Source organism: Psittacula echo (assembly GCF_963264785.1).
Source record: "Psittacula echo genome assembly, chromosome: 4".
Lineage (NCBI taxonomy): Eukaryota > Metazoa > Chordata > Aves > Psittaciformes > Psittacidae > Psittacula > Psittacula echo.
The window spans coordinates 92,533,579-92,556,192 of record NC_137738.1 but is presented as its reverse complement, the minus strand read 5'-3'; the positions used below and the strand labels follow the sequence as shown (position 1 = coordinate 92,556,192).

The following is a 22,614-nucleotide window of genomic DNA, read 5'->3' as shown; positions in this document are numbered from 1 at the left end:
CTCCTCCAATTGCCATGACCTTCCAGATATAACTGAGAGCAGCCTACATGCATGGATGAATCCCACCAAATCCTACGGGCTTATGTATGCTCTACTTGTTTAAGTGTTTCCTAACTTGATCCTTCTCTACTGAGGTTAGGTCTTCAGAACCCCAGACTTTTCCACTGCTCTCTATGGCCTGGGATCCATGAAATCTTACCAGTAAAACTCAAGGCAGATAATTCAGATCTGCAGTATAAATCATTCAGTTTTATTTAGCTGTACTATTTATTGTATCTTTATTAGAAGTAGCAAATGAATACAGTGACTGAGGGTTGCCTCTCAAGCAACCTGCACCTGAACAAAATCTAAACCTACCGTTTTTCTTTGCAGGGAACCACATGTGGGTATTAAAAGATGAAAAACACTTAGAAGCAGCTGAGGGCATGTTCATGCAGAATCATATTGTGATATTTGCAACCTAAATCTAGCCTAAGGAAAGGAAGAAGAATGACAAATTTCTCACAAAACTGGAACAACATTTTAGCAATCAGAAAAGGTAGAATTTTAGATTTTTAGAAAAAAAAGCAGTTTTTTTTTCAAACAAAATCCATAGCTTTTATAGCTAAATACTGGAGATACTGCAAGAATGAAAGCAATCATCTTCATGCCTTCAAGAACTGAATTTTGAAGTTTCTGATCAAATTCCTGTTATTGTATTGTTAAGGAAGTGGCCTCGTTTGCTGAACTGAAGCAGTACTGGAAGAGCTTCCTGTTTAAAACAGCAGGAATGCAGCCCCGAGAACATCAATCACACTATTCATGGTATTAACTCAACTGGAGCATTGCAGGAACATGGCTCTGTTCAGCTTCAAGGGTCCCCCGCAATGCTATATACTGCAGGATCCTGAAGTTAGTATTTCTTCACTGTGACACAGTAACTCTCTAATAGGAATGAGCATAGTTAAGAAGAGGTGGAATAACTTTACAGCACTAGGGAATGAGATGAGTGGTCTGGCATCCTTTTTTTCTCTAGCATCTTTCAAAAAGGCACAGAACATCTGAGAAGTCACTTACATAATATTCTACACCTAAGTTTCTTCCACAGAACAGATAACAATTTCTTAGCTAATTAAGTCCAAGGCTTAAATGTTTATGTCCCTTGTGATTTTAAACTACGTCTACCATTGTTGGTATTTCTAAAAACACCTTTCAAATGAATTTTATTTTCTGGTAGCGATTTCCACAGAATAACTATGTACTTTAAAATTTGTTGCCTGTTCTATGTTCTTTCATGGAGTTTCACTTTAATGTGATACTTCCAGAAGAAAACCAGGAACAGTTAAGCTTCTTCGTTGTACTTTTGATTTTGTAATAATTGTACTTCACATTTAAACAAGACAAGGTGATAGAGGCACTGCTCCTACAAAATCTTTAACACTCACAATTCTTTATTAAAAGCAAATGTGATTATAATTTGTCAATAAAAATGTCAAAACTAGGGGCAGGATGAAACAAACCAAGCAGCAACATCAAACATTTGCTCTACAACAGAGACGTATGAACAAAATGTTATGAAATGAACTATTCTGACCTCCATAACAGAGTACAGCAAGGCGATGTTATGAACAGGCTTTGTTATATGCAGACATATATCCTGATCTTCATAGAAGTGCTGAAGGTGCTACTGACATAAACCAAGAGATGAAATACTGCCTATTCATTCAGGCTGTTAAATGTTTCAAATATCCCCCCCACTAAAGTATGCTTTAGAAACATGTTAAATTTACTATCATCATAAATATAAATTTAAAAAATTCTGCTCTTATATAGTTTAGGGGGTCAAAAGAATGAAGCATGGCATAAAATACAGTGGGATAAATGTATCTAATGTGATAACTGTTTAACTGAACTGACAAGGAAAAAATGAGTTTATCAATTACTATACTTAATTTATTAAAATGCTTCTTCAGTTTCCTTGATACGTTTTCTGAAAAAGAAGTTCATATCCTAGAGTGTATCAGGTTCACAGAGTGTAAATTTAGAGAGACTGCTGCTTGAACAGCTCCTGGCTTTACTTATGCAAATAACACTGCTTACATAAATGGAACACATATCTGAGCTTGTATATGACTTGAAACAACAGTCAGAAACATGAATGCTAATACGCGACTTTGGCTACTGTTCCCGGAACATTACTCATTGAAGCTTCGGGTGTGTTGTGACTATGTTATTATGAAATTATCTCACAGACCTGTGTTTGGACAATGCCCACATGCTCACAGAGGGACACTTGGCGAACAGAACATCAAGCTAAGATGCAACTAACAAATTTAAATCTCAGTGAGGTATTTTTACAGTCAGTAGCTGAGTGTTGTGAGGTTCTAGGTCCATTTCCTCTCAGGTCTCTGGATCTTCAAGCTGAGCAAAGCTTCCCCTATGCTGGTGCTCTGAAATGCAAAGGCATACCCATCAGAACAGACGGCAACAGTCTCTTGCTTGTTGTGCAAAGCAAGAGAAAGACATTGGGGAAGCAGGTGAGTCCTGGAAAAACTGCACAAACACCCAGGCTCTGCCCCAGTGACAAGTTCAATTGCACTGGGCTGTTCCAGGCTGTGGCTGACAGGTCTAACATTCCAAGTACCTGCTTCCCATTCATTACCTGACACTCACCCCGCTTCCAACACACACCACCAGTTTTGGCTGCTGAACAGTCCAACATGACTTACCGACTGGCAAAGAGGAGGTACCTCAAGCTGTGCTGACTGACACTGCCAGAGTCAGAAGTAGCAAGGAAGGAATTTCAAGAGCAAGAGCCTCAAAACTGTGTGTGGAGAAGGGGATAGTGGGAATGATGACAGGGGTGGGAATGAAGTGTTGCATAACCAACCCTATCCTTTCTAGTGTTGATATGTGCAATTTTCATAAACAATTTAAAATGAATGGCAAACAATAAATCTAGTAAGATGCATGGGCACTGAAGATATCTTAGAACAAAAACTTACAAAATGTTCCAAAAATAGCAGGACAATTTAAGCCCCAATGAATGCACAAGGGCTAAGCTCAGAAACCCCTCAAGGGAAAAATCCTACTTCTTCCTGAATGGAAACATGAACAGGACTGAACATGATAATTCATAAGAACAGGGAAAACCACATCACACTAAGTAGCAATGACCAGAAGGACTGAGAAAGCTATTTAGGGTGAGCCAGTCCTGGGGGACAGAAAAAGAAAGTTCCATTGTCCTCCCTTTCTCTCCCTGAAGTTAACTGTGAACCTGAAGCAACTGAAAACTTATTTGGTAAGCCTAATTTTAAATTGCATTTTTCTTATTTACTTTGCACCCCTCCTACACTTCAACCTTTGCTCTTAGAACAAACTCACTTCATGCTGGAAGCTTATCTTGGCATTAAAAGCGATTCTGGGATGAATAAGGCATACTATTATTTCAGAAAGAATCCAAATGAAGAAAGGTATTAGTCCTATCTTGTTGCACCCACCTAGGGCAAGTGGGAGGAACCTTGGAAGCTGAGCTTCCTAATCAGCTCAGCTGCTTATGGAGCTCAAGCTTGATCCTTGATCAAGCAAGGATCTGTTTGAGAACCTGTAACATCAGATAGAAGGGAAAGTCAAGTCCCCCCTTTCAGCCAAGGAGACACAATACAAAGACAGCCCAGAAACTTGAGAAACTTGTTAAAAGCAGTTATTTCCATGCCCTGATGTTACAGTATGATAGGAAATGAAACTGAATGATGTATTCACTGTACATTTATTCATGTGTTTAATGTGAATGTGGGTTTTTTAGTAATTAAATCAATATTTCCCAGAAATTGTATATTAATAATGACAGTTCTTTACTACTGTTTTACGGTAGTAGGTTCCTTGCAAGGTTATCACCATTGTTTCCCCTTCACTGTATTTCCCATAGTCTGGTAAATACCTAATTAAGCTCAAAACAACTGAGCAACTCATAACTGAGTTGTTACGAGTTCTTAAACTTAGCTTTGAATTTCAGTGCTTTTATTTCACTTCTGCAGAAAGGGCTTCTATTCTGCAAATTTTTCACTCATCAGAGTGACAACAATCCCCCAATTGCATGTGGCAGCAGTTATTACACTCTGAAACACTGTACGCTGTCAGTTTGTCCCTATAAAGAATTTGAGAGTAGAATTTGCTTTGAAAAGACAGCTCATTTATCAAAGTAATTTCTTGTTGAAGTCAGTTGGTTTGTCCTTGTCATGGAAGCAGGAAGTTCCTTTAGCAAGGAAATTATCATTTCTAAGATCTGTACCTGAGTGTTGATATTTACAGCTGAACAGCAAAGATGAGCTTTCACTCATCTTCCTTTAGAAACTCTGCCTGATTCTGTTACCAAGCTTCATGTTATAATTGAAAACCAAAATGCTCTGAGGTGAACGTAAGTCTATGTTTTTGGGAGACACCGATGTATTTCCCCATCACAGAATTTATACAACTTGAGCACTTAGAGGAAAGAAAATTGATCCAAATCAGTTTTAAGACAGAAACTGACTACTGCATTAAAACCAGAGAAGCTTGCTCACTTTCAGAGCAGCTCTAAGACCAAATTAAAAGAACAAGTCAAAAATCTGAAAGAGCCACAGGGAGATTTTAGGTGTCTTGTAGCTAAACTGTAGGAAGGTATTTATGTTTTTCCTAATAAGTAAGAGCCTAACAAATGTTACTTGAGCCTGCAGTCAATGGTATCATCATGGAGAATTCCTACTGGGCACTACATTACTAATATAGCGGAACTGGTTAATTAAAAGCCATATTAGTTCAGAAAACAGCTGATGCAGATGAGGTTTATTAGGCTGTACAAAATATTTGAAGGGATGGCAAAAGGCTGCTCTGGAGGAAGGGTGAAACAAAGATACAAATGCCAAAATTTCAAGAATAGATCTTTTTTATGAACAGCAATTCAGTTTGACTGGCATCAGCTTTTGCAGAAATGTTCTTTTTGTAATGAAGTCTCAAATATTTTAGGCTAAACTAAGCCAGATAGGTAAGGCTAAAATAAGACTTTACTATGGAAGGGAGATCATCTCTCTATAGCTAATAATGAAACTCATTTTCCTTTTCATCTGCTTTGTTAAAAGGAGTTTCAATAGTTGTTCCTATTTTCCAACTGTGAATGTGTTCCCAGAGCAACCTTATCAAACAGAGGAACTAGAACTGTACACAGTGGTGCATCTAGTAGCATTGTTCTGTCATCCCTTTCTGTCTGCTGCCACAGCTCTTCTCTCTTTGTTCTTTACTGTAGAATGTCATATGGGAAAAATAGTACTGTAAACACCTGAATATCTTAATTTGTTAAATAAACACAGTTTACAGGAAACCTCTAGTGAGATGACATCATTCTGGTTTAGTAACCAGAATTAAGTAATTCTTAATTGGTAATGAGATTAAGTAATCTCTGTAGGGCTGAGAGATGTCTTTGTGATTATTTTTATACCTAAGAACTATGAGCACTTATGGGACCATAAAAACTTAATAGCAGAACATCAGAAGAAGATCATCATATGCCAAGATGCTCTCCAAGGATTATTTGAATCAACATGCGCTGCTTTTGACTGACAGCCTTTGGTGGAAAGAACTTCCCTGTGGAAGTACCACTTCTTGTTCACTTACAAGCAAATATTTAAAACAGTAGGAAAGTAAGTAATGTTTATTGAAGACCGTTCCACTTAGGTGAAAGTTTCACTCTCTTCTTCACATTAGCTTCTTGTATCCCTCACCAGCCCTTCTTCTCACAGCATCATTTAACTTTCAGGACTAGTTGCATTGTTACTGTGTCAATGTGAAGCACAATGCTACCTTATTGCCAACCAGTGCTTCATCTTCCCACACACAACATAGTATTCTCACACAGGCAGGAAGTGTTCTGAAAACATAGGTAAGGAACACTTCTTGCAATGGAAAAAGAAAAGCAGAAGACCTAGTTTTACTGCAGTGCCCACAAAAGCCCTTACCATACATTTTACAGCAGACATCAAAGACAAGCTACTTTTTCTCTGCCAGAAATTGCTTATTTTCCTGTTACTTTCTTCTCAACCAGCATTTGTGTGCTTTACTTTTAATTGCAAACATAGATTTTAAGCTCTGTAGGGCAGGACTCCTGTTGTTCTTTCATGTAACCAATCTCCCCCATCAGCACTTCCTGTAGTGACTATTTTCAAGACATATTTCTTTGACATTGCCTTTGACAGTGCACACCTTCCTAAATAAGAGCACAAGAACATCTTCCCAACACAACGCATTTTTCCCCTGGAAACTTGTGAAAGATGTAATTATGTAACTTAGTGCCATAGGTGCAAACTGTTTACAGTGAAGTTGTGGCTGCCCCATCCCTGGCAATGTTCATGGCCAGCCTGGACAGGGCTTTGAGCAACCTGGTCTAGTGGAAGGTGTCCCTGCCCATGGCAGCAGGGTTGGAACTTTAAGGTCCCTTCCAACCCAAACCCTTCTGTGGGTCTATGATACTGTGATTTACAATATAGGTAAATGTATCTTTTAAGTATGAACTCCCATGATCCTAGGAGTCATGCAGGGAAGCATATTTTTGTATTTTCTGAGCATTCCAAGAACCATACATTGAAAGAAATAACAAAAGTGACCAGAAAATGAAGGGTTGTGTGATAAAACCAACTGACATTGATACTGTGATATCATGAGCTTGTTCTCAGGCATTTTGTTAATTGACAGTAAGGAGTTCATTCAGTAGGTCGATTATTTGCTGTGATTATTTTGTGAAAGTCTCAGTAACACCACCTCCATGGATTTATATAGATGCACCAGAATCATTTCTTGTGACTAGACTATGATTCAGAATTAGCTATCAGCCTTTTCTAAAGCAGCTCTTTGTGGCTTCATTCGAGAATGTTTAGGTTAAGATTTGCAAAGATTTGTGCGTAGGTATACATCCCCTTACTAAAAGAAAATCACATAAAATGAGGTTAGTCTTTTTATACATATATACATATGTATAATGTAAAGCAGACTGTACTGAACATAGTGGCACTGCACTCCTATGAAGTTACTCGTGTGTATATATAATTTGCAGGTTTAGAGTTAAGTGACTGATTGAGAATTAATTGAGAAAAGGTTGGGTTTGGGGTTTTGTTCCCCCTTCCTGAAAGCAGCTCTCTTTGCTTTACCAAAAAACATCATGCTATTGCTTCTGAAACTGCAGATGCTACCACAATTGTAATTGCCTGTTACGCTGTGAAGAAATCTAATTAAACTCACTTATTTGTGCCTATTAACCGGTCTCTTTAAATGCAGACAAAAGACCTTACCACAAGGTAAAACATAAGTACAGAGTGTGGTCTGCAGTTCAGTAACAGAAACAACGGATATTTCAGGTAATTACACTTACCTCCATTTTCCTGCTACTGCCAATTAGCATTAACGGTGAACATAAATGACTGTGTAAATCACTATACCTAGCCACTACTCCAGACACAATTCAGACTGTTTGCCTGATATTGGGCATGGCATTTCATCTTTCACATACTTAAAAACAGTGAAATCTTTGTATTGAGGGTACATTACAGATTACAGCATGGTTTGGAGGTATAATATACAAGAATGATAAAATAACGTTTGCTAAAGTGCAAGGCATAACTTGCAGGTTTCTCTTGAGACCCAGGATTCTTGAGCAGTTTTATGAATAAGAGCAGCATATTCCTACACCACATGATTTAGAACACTTAAGGCTACAGTTGTTTCCTAAGAAAAAGTTCTGTAGAAAGCTCTAAAGTAAAAGAGGCAGACAGGATGCTAATCCAGGATGATTTGGTGAGTGGTCTACTGTACAAGTTCGTCTGGTGGAATTTGCTGCACTAACTAAACTAAAGCCTTCACTCCACGCTTTGCTCTGTTTCACATTGGATAGTGTTGACTGAACTGACAGAAGAGTTATGCTGCCTTACTACTGGCATCACCACATCACTTTTTGCTTTCTTTGGGGGACCTGCACTGCTAGGCTGAACCTGCTGACAAAGTACTCATGCTTAGAATCATAGAATGGTTCGGGCTGGAAAGGGCCTTATGATCATCTATGTCCCATGGGCACCTCACACTAGACCATGTCGCCCAAGGCTCTGTCCAACCTGGCCTTGAACACTGCCAAGGATGGAGCATTTACCACTTCTTTGGGTATGGCTTATACTATTTCAGGCTTTTGTATTTAAGAATCAGGTTGTTGATAAGCTAAAAACTTGTGGCTTATAGCCATGATAGACACTTATGTAAGTCAGTGGGTGGCTGTAGGAAAAAGGGGTTTCACCCATTTTTTGTGACTTCTTCAGGATGCCATGCCACCCTCACAGCTTGTGTGTATCCATCACTCATCCACGACTGCGCATGCAGCTACTGAGTGCTGAGCTGCCTCTGTGCCCTTCCTGGTGAAGGGAAGATGGTTAGGAGCACAGTGGGGCCTGATCTCTTATTACCTCACCATAAACCTGTGCCCACATGGTTTTGTACTGCCCTCAGCGACAGGTATCTCCACAGCTGCCACCCCGGCTGCCCGACCTCCGCCTGGCACCGACCCCACTGGTGCGGCCAGCACCCCGCTTGCTTGGGGAGCTCCGCTGTCAGGCTACCCTGGAAGGTGCCATTTCACCCCAGGTGCCCCATTCCCCCGCCGCGCCCTCGAAGCTATCGCTCACAGCTCGGCGCAGCTCAGCACTCCGCACGCCGAGGAGAGGCGCGGCCCAGCCCCTGCCCCGCGCAGCCCCGCCTACCGCAGGGCGAGGCCGCTCTGGGCCCTGCGCGGTACCTGCGCGCATCGCGCAGCTCCTGCCCGCTTTCAACTCGGAGCGGCGGCCGCGGAGCCGTCCCTCTCCCCGTGATTTACCCCACCGACCCCCGCCCTCCCGGGCACCATCTTCCTGCTCCCGCCCCGCACGATGGGCCGTGTCCGCGGCCGCCTGAGGGGAGCCGCCTGGTCCCGCCCCCCCGCCGAGAGGCGGGCATTGGGCGAACCCGCCTGTCACTTCGCAGAGGCGCAGCGCGCGGGTTGGCCGCTGGCGCTGCCAGTCAGCGGCGGAACCGCGCCGGCCCCTTGTTGTCACGGCGCCGTGCGGGGCTGGGGCTCTTCGCGCTGCTGCTGCCGCCGTTGTTGCTGCCGTCGCGGGTGCCCCGGCGGGGAGCGATTCCCCGGCCTCACCGCCCGTTTTCCCGGCGCGAGAGGAGGCGCCCTCGCCATGGCCACCAGCACCACTGGCTCCACGCTGCTGCAGCCCCTCAGCAACGCCGTGCGGCTGCCCGTGGACCAGGTGAGGATGGGGAGGCGCCTGCTCCGCTGCTCCTTCCCGGGGGCTCTCCGGGGAGGGGCGGCGCTGCTCTCCTTGCCGTGCGAGCGCCCCCCTCTTTGCGCTGTCCCGTCCCGCCCCATCCCCCCCTGGCCCCTCCACCGCCTTCCCCCGCCTCCGCCGGGCGCGGGGCTGTGCGGAGGGTGGCGGTTCCTCTCACGCACCCGCGGGTGAGGGGATCGGGGAGGCCGCGGCCCGCGGGGGGGCGCCGGGGCGGGGAGCCGCCCTCCGCGTGCAGGTGCGCTCTCGCCGCACGCCCGCCTCGCGCCCGCCGTTTCGGCAGCGCGGCCGCCTCCCGCTGTCGGAGCGCGCCCCCGGGGTCAGGCCGCGGGGCTGCGCGGCGCCGCGCCGAGCCGGCTGGTTGGGATCCCACTGCGGCCAGATGTGTTTCCGCAGCTGGGCGTGGGGCCGGTGTCGGCTCGGCAGGTAGAAGGGTGGGCAGTAACGGCCAGCGCAGTGTGCTGTGCCTAGATGCGCCTGCCGGTGATGTTTACGTGCTACCTTAAACGGTACCGTGTGTTGCACACAATGCTGTGGGGAATTTTGTATGTACTTCGTAGGCAGAGTGCTTCTGTGGTGGCTTTTGTCCGAGTGACACAGAAATTCCTGAAGGTTGTTAATCCTGTCGTTTGCAGTGAACATCAGAAGATTACAAAGATGGGGAAACTCAGGTTTGCAGCGTTTAGTGACTAAAGTTGTTTAGTGACCAAAGAATGTTTGTGTATGGGGAAAGTGGTCTAAATCTCCTGAATCTACAGAATATTTACGTGTTTGTGAGTGCATAAGTAAAGTAACCTTAAAATATTCTTATAAATGTTTTAGCATCATGAAATTACATGTGAGGAATTCTTACTAAAATTCACATTTCCATTAATGTGTGAATAAATTAAACAGATCAAGGGAAACAGCCTGTGCTTATGTAGACAGAATTTGGTGGTTTGGGTTTACAAAATACGCTTAGTAAGTGAGAAAAGTAACTGGAAGCTAAATACAGAGGAAGGAGTGTTCTAGTGAATGAGTTTTGGAAGTGGCTGAATTATTCTTTCTCCCTTTCCATCTTCCTCAGCCATTTGTTTGAATGGAACCTTAAGTTATACATGTCCATGGAAAAAGATCTGGAAAACTGACAAAAGTGGGGCAAGTTGAAACTGAGCTCACTGTGATGGAACAGATAGTGTGCACAATGTGCAGAGATACCTGCATCTGGGATCAGTGGCACCATGTGGCTTGGTGCCTCAGACGTGCAGGCTGTGAGTTGGTCTTGGCACTTCTTTCTAATAGAGAGTGTGTAGTTTTTGCAGGGTCTTGTAGAAGGTAAACCAAGAGATGACCATCTTTTTATGGTGTGATGCTGGTGTCTTATAATTATGTGTGTTCATTGTAGTAGTCATAAATTTAATTGCTTCATGACGTAGTGCAGCTTCTACCAAATCTATTTTAAATGCTGTGGATGTGACGTTTTGATGATTATAAAGTTATTTTTTATCAAAGCCTGGAAAACTTCCCTGTATTGGATGTTTCACAGCAGATGCTCCTGTAAAACCAAGATGTTTTTCTGAAATACTAGTTGAGCTCTGTTAAAGCTTTTGGGGATAATCACAATGGAGGGTGGCTGAACACATGCTCTAAAAGTTTTTTTTATAAGCAGTTAAAAATCATATGTACTTTTTGTTTTTAGACATTGGTGGACTGTACTTAATGTGGGTCCAGTTGTGTATGAAGAGCACTGATTATGACTGGAGCATAAACTGGAATTACAAAATTAGTCTGCATTGAGGAGAATGCATCTATAACTGATGAAAAGAAAGAAGGCAAAGTTAGCTTTTTGTAACCTCTTAGCTCAAGAGTCTGTCTTGATAGTAAGTTTGTAATACAGAAAGAATGTGAAATGTGCTCAGTGGAATCAAATCAAAGGCAGTGAAGGAGAGAATGAGGGCAGAGAAGGAAAATGCTGATACTCTGGTGTGTGTGCTCAAAGATTATGCATGGCATTTGGTGGTACTACATGCATACTCTGTATGAAAATGTAGCGGTGCTTTGAAAACAAAACAAAAAAGTTTTCTGATTAATAGTTTGTTTTCACTTGATCCTAATCTGTACAGTGACTACAGCCAAACCAGTACAGCAGGTACCTGCAATAGGCACTCCAGAATAACACCAGCACTCAAATAGATGGAGGTGAATGGGGTTTGTTTCTCCACTTCCATGATTCGGTTTTGACCACAAGTAGATACTAATCTTTATATGCAGAATGTTGAGATTGTGATTTATGTTTAAGCCATTATGGTCTAATTATCCTCCTACACAGTTTTAGTGAAGGCAAAGACACGTAGCTCTAGGAGGACAAATCCAGATAGCATGTGTCAGTGTTACTCAGCTGTTCAAACAGGTGGATGTCAGAACCTTGCCTATTTGGCAGTGAATGGAAGTAGAAATTTCAGTTACAGGTGAAGCTGCTGTATTTACCATTGAGCTAATTAGATCCATATGTGTGGATTGAGTGTGAGAAATTTATTACTTTTTGACTTGGTAGAACTGGAGGCACAGTTTTGTTTGAGAGTGTCAGTGGTGAGCTAGTTGGAGGTTAGTGTGAAAGATGAAGGATGGCAGCTCCACCAGAGCCATTTGACAGACCTCTAAGAACAGCCTCCTCTATATGCCTGACTGCATTACAAGAGAAAAGCCTCGTTAGTTTAACAGATTGCTGTTGCTAGACTTTTCTCTTTGGTACTAGACTACTAGTTCACTAGAGGAATGGAGAAGATCTTGCTTTCTGCTGCTGCTGTCTGTGGCCCGCAACAAGTTTGTATGTGATAATTTGTCACTATGTTAACCCTTCTTTTGGCTCTTATTTTGTCTTCCCCCAAGTTAACTGAAATGGCTACTTGGAAAAGCTCCTTGGATAGGCTTCTTGTTCCAATTTTTCTGTTGTTATGTTCAGTTGTTTGGTGCAAGGCAAGTTTGGTGTGAACAAGAACCTACAACAAACTTGCACATCTTTCTTTTGTGGTGGGGGGGGGGGGGGCTGTGGAGGGAAATGAGTCCATGGGGGTGAAGAGCCTCATAAGAACTGTCTCTTCCCACTTCTTGGAGAACCTAAGTTTGCTACTGTGCTGGTTTGAGCTGGGATTGAGTTAATTTTCTGTGTAGTAGCTAGTATGGAGCTGTTTTGGATTTGTGCTGGTAACAGTGTTGATAACACTGGGATGTTTTCATTACTGCTGAGTGGTGCTTACATAGAGTCAAGGCCTTTTCTGCTCCTCACCCCACCAGTGGGAAGCCTGTGGGTGCACGGAGAGTTGGGAGGGGACACAGCCAGGATGGCTGACCCCAGCTGACCCAAGGGATATTCCATACCACATGATGTCATGCTCAGCATATACAGCTGGGGGAAGGAGAAGGAAGAGTGGTGTTCAGAGTGGTGTTTTGTCTTCCCAAGTCACTGTTACATGTGATGGAGCTCTGCTTTCCTGGAGATGGCTGAAAAACTGTCTCCAGTGTGAAGTAGTGGATGAATTTCTTATTTTGCTTTGCTTTACCTATTAAACTGCCTTTATCTCAACCGCTGGGTTTTCTCACTTTTCCGATTCTGTTCCCCATCCCACCAGGACAGAGTGAGTGAGTGGTTGCATGGGGCTGAATTGCTACTGTTGCTACAACAGCTTCTAGGCAAAGGAAGCATGCTTTCGAAAATTGTGTCACCTTAGGTCCTTAAAGTTAATGGATGAGTGAATGAATGCTAATGTTCCATAGTATTCCTTCTGTCTTTTTAGGAGATGGAGGGAATAAAAGTAGCTATGTCCTTCCCATCCCTGATAGCTAAAGGAAAGTACGGGAAGGGTTATCATAAAAATGTGTCTGCTAGAGAATAGTGATGCATTCATTGAGGTTGTAATTTGAATTATTTTATTATAGTTATATCTCTTGCCTAGCCTTCTGTTTCTTCTTATCTGTACTCACATCATATTTGTGTGTCTGCTGCTTTCCTCTTTCTCTGAGATGAAGCCTGACAAGTGACCTTGGTCTATTTCTAGTTCTGGCACTATCTTGCTGATTGTCTGTTGACAAATGATTTCTCTTGATGACATGTCATCTTACCTGTCATTAAGTTGAATCTACGTAAATTTGCTGTGAGATGAGACTGTTTGTTTCTAGGAGAACAAAGCTTTCTTTTCGGCTTTATTCTCTGAACTCACCCCACAGAGACCTAATCTTTGCGTTCACTGCTTCCACCAGAGGGAGCAAAACTTACAAAGCTGAGGATGGGCAAAAATTGTAGGAGTTGTTACTGGCCTTCATTTGCCATAGAAACAGGTAACTGTAGTAGAGGAACAGCTGAGCTGGGGGGATAGGAGACTGATTACAACAACTTGTGAGCATCAACTTTTTGCATGGATTGTCAAAGAGATTGATCTTGAGATCCTGAAATATGATCTGAGCAACTGGATCAACTAAGCTAACTTCAGTGATTATCTTCCAGATAAGAAAAGAAAGAGTATGGCTCCAACTCCTAGCATTATAGCTGTGTGAAGATGTGCAGACTGAGCAGAACATCATGCTTATGGTTATGTACTTCGATTAAAATACAGGATGTAAAGATAAGCAGTGTTTTTTCAACAAAAATAAATAAAAAATCTGTGCTGTTTCTGCACTTTTCTCTTTCCCCAGTCTAATTTTAGCTTTTATTTGAATAAGTTTGTTCATTTGTGTAGAATAAATATAATTTTCTACATGAGTGTCATCAACTTTCTTTAATCAGAATAGGCATAAAAATCCAAGCCCTCCTACACATGAACTGTATAAACCATGTGAACTTCCTTTAGTTAGTTATCACAGGTGTGTCTGCTGCAGCTACATCTCTGCATGATTTTCTGTAAATGCTTCCTTGTGCAGATGGTTCCCCGAGTTGCTTTCAACATGCCCTAACACACTCAGTTCTGTGTACAAGCATTTATCATTGATGTATCCTGAGCCTTTGTGGTTCATGTTGTACATATGATAAGCAAGATGTATCTGCAATGTTTTTACTTTATTTTGATGCTTTTGAGATGAGCCACAGCTATAGTTTGGGTAAAAGGCCAGGCTTGGAGGTGCTGTAGGGAATCGTGTTGCTGAGAAGCAGTATGTGCCTGATTTGCCTGCAGGGAGTTAGAGCTCTTATTTCAAAGTTTTGGGCATTAGTGATGCCTCTGCCTCACATGTTTCCTGCCAAGACAACCTAATGTAGCCTCCTGAGGACTGAAATGTTTTAATCTGATAAAAACCTTTTTGTCTAAACATGGAGTGGAAATGAAGAATCTTGTCCAGTATAGCTGTCCAGAATTTAGATGGCCTAATATTTATCTTAAGCATTATGAAACTATAAGAAATAATTAAGTTTTATTCTCTTTCACTATTGATTCTTATACCCTTGTGTGTAGCTGTGAAATATGGAGCCACATATTATTGATTTTTCAGATGTGAGCCGGGAAACTTAGGGGTAATGAAGTGAGTAAAAGTAGCATTCATGAGTGTGTAAAATCCAAACTTTGAAGATAAGGGAGTGGTAGGATAAAAAACTTGTACCCCTTCTTTGCCCTCTGTTTTCCTCATCTGCTGCTAGCAGCTGTCAGAAAAATGAAGGGTGGATAGCAAAGCATGATTTCCCATGACAATAGATGGAGACTCCAGTGGGTAAAAAGAAGCTGGAAAGAGAGTCCTATTTTCCATTCTGTATGTGCTGTTCCTAATGATAGAAGTTTTGAATTGTTTGGATTTACTAGTGAAGTTTTCATTGGTTTCTGAACTTCCCTTTGAACTAGTGGAAGGGTAGAAATATATCATTAGAAGGGTTCTAGTCTTTCTGCAGTGACACCTTTCCCAGATTTCGGTATTAGTGTTTAGATGTTGACTAAACTCTCCAAGTACTGTTTGTTGACATTACTTTGCAATGAAAAATGTGTAGATAAGGGTGAAACTGTTGGAATAAGAAAAAAAATTGACAAGAGAAAGTAACTATCTTGAAGGAAGGAGTGGAAACTAACGGACGGAGTTGGTAAAGAAAATAGATACTGATTGCAGAGTTGGAAAAGATGAGCTGTTTATTAAGTAGTAGAAAGATGTAATACAAGAAAGAAATACCTCTAATTCATGTTCATTAATATTGTTGTGTGGATGTAATGTATAGAACTACTTCTATTCTTTAGTTTTTAGGGAAGCAGCAGTGAATTTTCAGTCTGATATATTATCACACACTTTGATACTAGGTATGTTTTCTCCAGGCTTTTGTGAAGCAGTGGAAAAACTCAAATATAATTACAGCCCAGTGTTTCTACAGTAAACATCTAAAATAAACAGTCTTTACCCAAACAGGTTATAGTCACCTCCTTTGTTTTGTCAAATTGTTTTTCCCATCCTTAGGCAATTTATTTAGGTGGCGAATGTGTGAATGCTTACTGACCTATGTTCTCTATAGTACAAACCATTTCTGAATTCAAAATGTGGTTTAGGAATTGCTACAGAAATACTGCAGTCTTGGGATGTTGGAAAGAAATGCTGGAGTGCCCAAAGAACAGGCTAATAAAAGAAAAAACTGTAAGGCATAAGGAGTGACTTGCGGAGTACATGGTTACCACTGTGTTGCTTTCCGTTTGAAATGCTACTGTTGTAAATCTACTCTACCGCAGCTATGTAGATCTTTTACTTCTGTAGTCTTTTTCTTGGGTATGTGCTGACTTAAACCAAGAGATCTGAAAAACTGATAAAACTGAAATGAATGAATTACGCTTATCATTCATTAGCCCTGGTATTTGCTGACTTTAGCTCCTGGTTACCTGTTCCTGTGTTGACCTAATGAAGCACTTGTGATACATCCTTTGCAGCCTGTTGCCTTCACATTTGCTGTTTTGACTAACGTGTGCTTTTCCTGAGTAACAGTTGCTCAGTCCTTTTTTCCTTGTTTTCCAAGCCTTTGAACAAGGAAGCCTAGACTGTGGGAGTTTACCTTCTCCTGGAAGGTGAGAAACCCAACACATACCCAGGTGAAAGCCTGTTTGCTTAATGTGTGCATCTTTACAGTGTTTATTTTACAATGAATGTTGATGCGATTCTTCAGTATAGGTATTTAATTTTCCTTTATTCCTTTGGAAAGTACTTTAAATTCAACAGTAGTTATCATTATTAGTCTTGTAGCACTTGCTCAAGTGAACAGAGCTGTTTGGCAGTTTCAATTTGTCTGAAAATTTAGATAAATGCTAGTTATGCCTGCACATCTTAAGTGATGCTTTTGGCAGTTAAGCCACCTTTTGCAGAAGAAAACATTCGTAGCTCTACCTTTTATTCTGGAATAACATATCCAAAGATGAAGAGCTATTTTGGTTTGGCTGTAATGGTGTAATTTGCTGCAGTTGGGATTTTGGTGTTTCCTTTTATTTCTAGTTAAGGTAGCCTAAGAAGGTGGTACTCTTATTCTGAAACCTGGCTTATAAGCACACTGGTTGTTTAGCTACAGTGGTATAGTCTATACTGGTAATGCTATCTGTATAGATGATTTAATCTTTCTGATCTGCCTTCTGGCTGGATAATGCTCTTGATTCCATTGCTTCCTGACAATCATATATACACACATATATATGTGTGTGCGCATGTGTATATAAAAAAATAATAATTCAGTGAAGACTAAGCATATTAGTCAAAGTGAACTGATAGTCCAGACTATAATGAATGGAGTTTTATTCTTCATGGTGGAAAAAAAGCTAGAAAGAAGTTGAGGCCACCATGAATCTACAAAAAATTTATTAGAAGCCCAGTAATGGCTGCAGATCTGTAGAAGCTTTAGCCTTAGAACTTGTTAACAGATGATTATCTAAATGTAAGAAGTTAGATAAAATCTTTTAATATGGAAGCATAATTCTAAATGTCAATAAAATGTTATAAAATAGAATTGAATTAATATGAAAAGCTGTAGCAGCTCAAACTGGTGTCCCTTTTGCAGATTGCTGTGTATTGTAAATGTTTACAGGTGCTGCTTTTGTGGTGCTCGAAGACTTTGTAGGTGACTGATTTCATGCTGATGATACCTGAATTGGGAAGAGCAGGAGGATAATAGACACAGAGGACTAGAGTGTCTGAGTAGTTCATTCAAGGCAGAGCATGGTGAAGTCCTTTCTCTTCACTCCACCATTCCCTAGAACACTGAGAAGCTGACCATTTTAAAAGTGGTGAATATTTCTTTTACTTGCTAATTAAAGTGACTACTGCTGTTACTCAATTTCTGCAGGCTCTACAGACCTGAGAGTATGTTACTTTGTCTGTTTTGTGTTTGTTTTTTTTTTTTTTCTTATTTTAAGATGGATTTCAGTGTCTCACATATCAGCCGAATATAATAGAAGTGAGATATAACTTAATGGATACGGTGTCTGTTTCTGGTTGCATTTGAGAAAGATACCTTCTCAGACAATAGTTATTTAGCTTTATTTTTAAATGGCTGGGAAATTGTAATGTTTTTACAAAATTTCAGGTGTTGTAGGGGTTCTCTGAGCATTAAAATAAAAACTTGCCATTCAAATACACGTTTGAACATCCTGTGTACCTCTGATACTCATGTGACAAAGAGCAGAGATTTTGAGGTTAATCACTATGTGCATGTGCGATAGAAGCCATGCTTCTGAGTTGGTCTTTGTTTTGTAACTCTGATTTGCCAACATAATACCAGGCTGTTGTGTTCTGATATTGTAAACTCTTTTTTCCCTGGTAGTTTCAGATCTGCAACCCTTAACTGGCCAAACCAGTTTTTCCTCAACAGAGCAAGTGTTTCAGGTCCTTACTGTTTCTGAGGGAGAAGAAAACAAAACAAAAAAACACAAGCAAGAACCCAAGCCAATATGCTTAATCCAATTTCACCTTTGAACCAATCTTGCTTCCTAGGTTTTGGCTATTCCTGTGGGTAATTAGCTGTTATGTGTTGCAGCTCAGTATCTAGAATGCTGAATCCTTAAGAGCTCGTCAGAGAGAACATTCCTCAGTGATGCCTTCCTATCATACATTTTTTCCTTAGAATAATTCTGAGTAATGATTTAGGCACATGAAAAACAAGGAGGTGCTTGGTGACAGCCAGCATGGCTTCACTAAGGGGAAATCCTGCCTGAACAATTTGGTGGCCTTCTATGATGGGGCTACGAAACTGATGGACAGGGGCAGAGCAGTTGACGTCATCTACCTGGACTTGTGCAAAGCATTCAGCACTGTCCCGCATTACATCCTTGTCTCTAAATTGGAGAGACATCAATTTGATGGGTGGACCACTCAGTGGATAAAGAACTGGCTGGATGGCCACACGCAAAGAGTTGTGGTCAATGGCTCGATGTCCAGCTGGAGACCAGTAACAAGTGGTGTCCCTCAGGGATCGGTGTTGGGCCCTGTCTTGTTCAACATCTCTGTCGGTGACATGGACAGTGGGATTGAGTGCGCCCTCAGCAAGTTTGCCGATGACACCAAGCTGTGTGGTTCGGTTGATACGCTGGAGGGAAGGGATGCCATCCAGAGGGACCTCGACACGCTTGTGAGGTGGGCTGATGCCAACCTTATGAAGTTTAACCATGCCAAGTGCAAGGTCCTACACCTGGGTTGGAGCAATCCCAGGCACAGCTACAGGTTGGGCAGAGAAGAGATTCAGAGCAGCCCTGCAGAGAAGGACTTGGGGGTGTTGGTCGATGAGAAAATGAACATGAGCCGGCTTCAGTGTGTGCTCGCAGCCCAGAAAGCCAACCGTATCCTCGGCTGCATCAAAAGGAGCGTGACCAGCAGGTCGAAGGAGGTGATCCTGCCCCTCTACTCTGCTCTTGTGAGACCTCACTTGGAGTATTGTGTGCAGTTCTGGTGTCCTCAACGTAAAAAGGACATGGAACTGTTGGAACAAGTCCAGAGGAGGGCCACGAGGTTGATCAGGGGACTGGAGCACCTCCCGTATGGAGACAGGCTGAGAAAGTTGGGGCTGTTCAGCCTGGAGAAGAGAAGGCTGCGTGGAGACCTCATAGCAGCCTTCCAGTGTCTGAAGGGAGCCGATAAGGATGCTGGGGAGTGACTCTTCATTAGGAACTGTAGTGACAGGACAAGGGGTAATGGGTTAAAAGTTAAACAGGGGAAGTTTAGATTGGATCTAAGGAAGAAATTCTTTCCTGTGAGGGTGGTGAGCCACTGGAATGGGTTGCCCAGGGAGGTTGTGAATGCTTCATCCTTGGCGGTGTTCAAGGCCAGGTTGGACAGAGCCTTGGGTGACATGGTTTAATGTGGGGTGTCCCTGCCCATGGCAGGTGGGTTGGAACGAGATGATCTTAAGGTCCTTTCCAACCCTAACTATTCTATGATTCTATGATTTAGAAAGCCCTGTTTGAAAAAGCTTATTGGATTTGATGCTCATTTATTGCACAAACCATATTACTAGGGTGTACATCATGTTCTTCTTGATGTCCTTCACTCTCTCCAGAGTACTTAACACTTACAAGCTAGAAACTGGAAGTTAATACTGGAAATAGAAATACTATTATTAATGTCATGACTGTTTTTGATGTTTTAGACTGAAATGAAATTGGATGTGTTTCCAATAAATGTTTTCTTGGAAAGAAAACATTCAGAATCTGATGAAAAAGTCCTTACAGCTGCCAGTAAATTAATGTGAAGATGAAGTATATTTGTGCAACATTAAAGAGCTTTTGCCAGTGTTGTAAAAGTTGACTAATGCAAATGGTTAGAGTATGCACTTGAAGGAAGTGGATGTTGTTAGGGGAGCTGTACTTGGAAATCTCATCTGAAAATGAGTGTCCCTTCACATGGGGGCTGTATAAACATGCAGTAACACAGTCTTTGCTACAAAGAACACACTGCCTTAACACAAATATCTGATTCTACCCCAAAAAAACCCTGCTGCTTATCCTCCATTTCCTAGTATTTCATCCATGAAGTGAGGTTGAGACTTCAGGGCAGGAGTGCAAATTAGTTATATTTTCATCATGTATAACTGGTTATTATTTGACTGAACAATGCCTTTAAAGCATTGCCACAAGATCTACGAAGTTTGAGTAGAAAGAAGAATACCTGTTTCTTCCTGTCAGTTAGAGAGGAAACAGTCTCTGAATTATGCTGAAGTATCCTTCAACTTTATCAGATACTCTCGGGGCTCTTCACCAGGGACTGTAGCGATAGGAAAAGGGGTAATGGGTTTAAAATTCAACAGGGGAAGTTTAGATTGGATATAAGGAAGAAGTTCTTTACTGTGAGGGTGGTGAGGCACTGGAATGGGTTGCCCAGAGAAGTGGTAAATGCTCCATACCTGGCAGTGTTCAAGGCCAGGTTGGACAGAGCCTTGGGCAACATGGTCTAGGGTGAAGTGTCCCTTCCCATGGCAGGGGGCTTGGAACTAGATGATCTTAAGGTCCTTTCCAGCCCAAACCATTCTATGATTCTATACCTGTGCCAGTGTCTCTGGACTTCCCTTTCTGACATTTCCCAATAAATTGCAGAAAATTACTAAACAGTTTGATTCTTGGAATTGTTTTTTTCAGCTTTTCTGTGGAATTTTTTTTAAATATCTGTGCAGCAATTTTCAGGAAAGTTGGCAAGTTGATCATTGGTTTCAAATAATGATTATTCTCACTCTTCAATTCTTAGTGGTTTAGTAGTAGGCAATTATTGGATAATTGTGCAAGCTGTTTCATCCTTTTATACTGGATGAAGGTTGGATATTGGACAGAAGAAGATCCATCTTCTCTGCTCTCTGGTTGCTGTGGAGAAAGATCAGCTGTCCTGTGCTATAAGTAGCTTTTTGTGAACATCTGTAGTTGTTTTGAATTCCTCAACTGACTGTTTTGTTGGAAAAGAGAAATGGCCTAACTGGCAGCAAGAACCAAGAAAATCCTGACATTTGAGAAACAAGGTACAACTGAGGCTTCATTAATTGTGATAAGGTTTGGCAATTGTTACAAGTATGTGCTGACAAATATGATGCTGGGGAGGGTTTGTGTTTAAAATCTTACTGCTAGAATAGCCCTATAAGTCAGAAAAAAGTCAAAGCCTCAGCTTCTCAGCTTGAAGATCGGTGCTTCTTGTTAAAGAAAATGTACATTATTCTGTCTTGATCTCCTAGCTCTTGCAAGAGCTCTTTTCAAAGTGGGGTGGGTTTGTTTTGGGTTTTTTTAGTTCATGTTCTAAAATGGAGTTTTCAAATGTGTTTTCTCTCTAATAACTATAGTTGCTGAAAAGTAGGGCTAAAGGTGTATGAATAGGAATGCTACTCAATGCAACTTGTTTACAAACCTTGTCAGACTGATCAGGAAACTTGTGTAATAACGTTGTTTCTGTAGTAGAGTGAGACACTAAAAAAGGCTACAGAGTGGGAGACAAGTAATGCTGGCATCTTCCAGCTTAGAAAAACTGAATTCTGTGGAGGAAACATACTATGGTGTGGCAAAATGGGTAGAAAATCTCTGGCTGCAGAATCATTGTCTGCACACGTTCTTGAGTGTTACTTGAGAAGCATCTTGCATCTTAAAACTGTTGGTTTAGGCTCTGTGTATAATCAGGTAGGCTTCAGTGATTCTGCTTATGTTTGGGTCATCTTTTTCCAAAGCTTGTTTCAGCAGCAGTAAGAGCTAAACTGCTTTCTTAAAAATAAAATAAAAAAAAAAAAAAATTAAAAAAAAAGGCTTTAAGAAAGTCCCACAAAACAAACAAACCAAAAACCTTACAAACCCCAGCCAACCAACCAGCCGAAAACTCCACGTCACCTTTAATTCATTCAGTGTGTTTTATTGAGGCCACAGGCATTCACTGCAGTTTACAGGTTTGAATATTTTTTTCCTTATTATCAGAGAAGATCCATTAAAAATGAGAAAATAAAGAAATGCAAAGACAGGGTAACTTCTGAAGGGTTCATATGGGCCATTGACATAAAAGAGAGTAAAATGCCGTATTTCTGAATTGCATTTCGTGTTCCACCCGCTAGACCACTGTTCTTTCTTTGAGGTACTTCGTAGACCGTATTGTTGCTCTGAGTGCTTCTCCATGCCTTGCTAGACCTAGTAAGCAAAACTTTATGCAGTTATGTTGCTGCTTCTCAGTGGATTGTAGGCTGTGTAGGCCTGTATGGTTAATTTGTGCCATCCAGTTAGGAATTATTTATATCAATAAAATTCCCTCACTGCTTTGGCTGCTTGTCTGAATGAGGCAAATGCCTTCTGTGCTGTGAAGTAGAAGGATTCTACTGCTTGGTTGCAATGATTGGCTTTTGACATTAAAGTATAGCTGATATGAAGAGGAAGCGTAA

General features: G+C 41.5%; 1 protein-coding gene across 1 annotated transcript in view; it reads left to right on the top strand.

The window, feature by feature from the left end:
* Positions 1-9,209: 9,209 nt before the first annotated feature.
* The window catches only part of MBOAT2 (membrane bound glycerophospholipid O-acyltransferase 2), a gene marked incomplete at both ends in the record, with an annotated part of 88,148 nt that continues 74,743 nt past the window's right edge, over positions 9,210-22,614 (top strand). The window contains one exon of the mRNA XM_080615440.1: positions 9,210-9,281. Within this exon, the coding sequence (XP_080471566.1) occupies positions 9,210-9,281 (72 nt within the window). The remainder of the gene's footprint in view (positions 9,282-22,614) is intronic.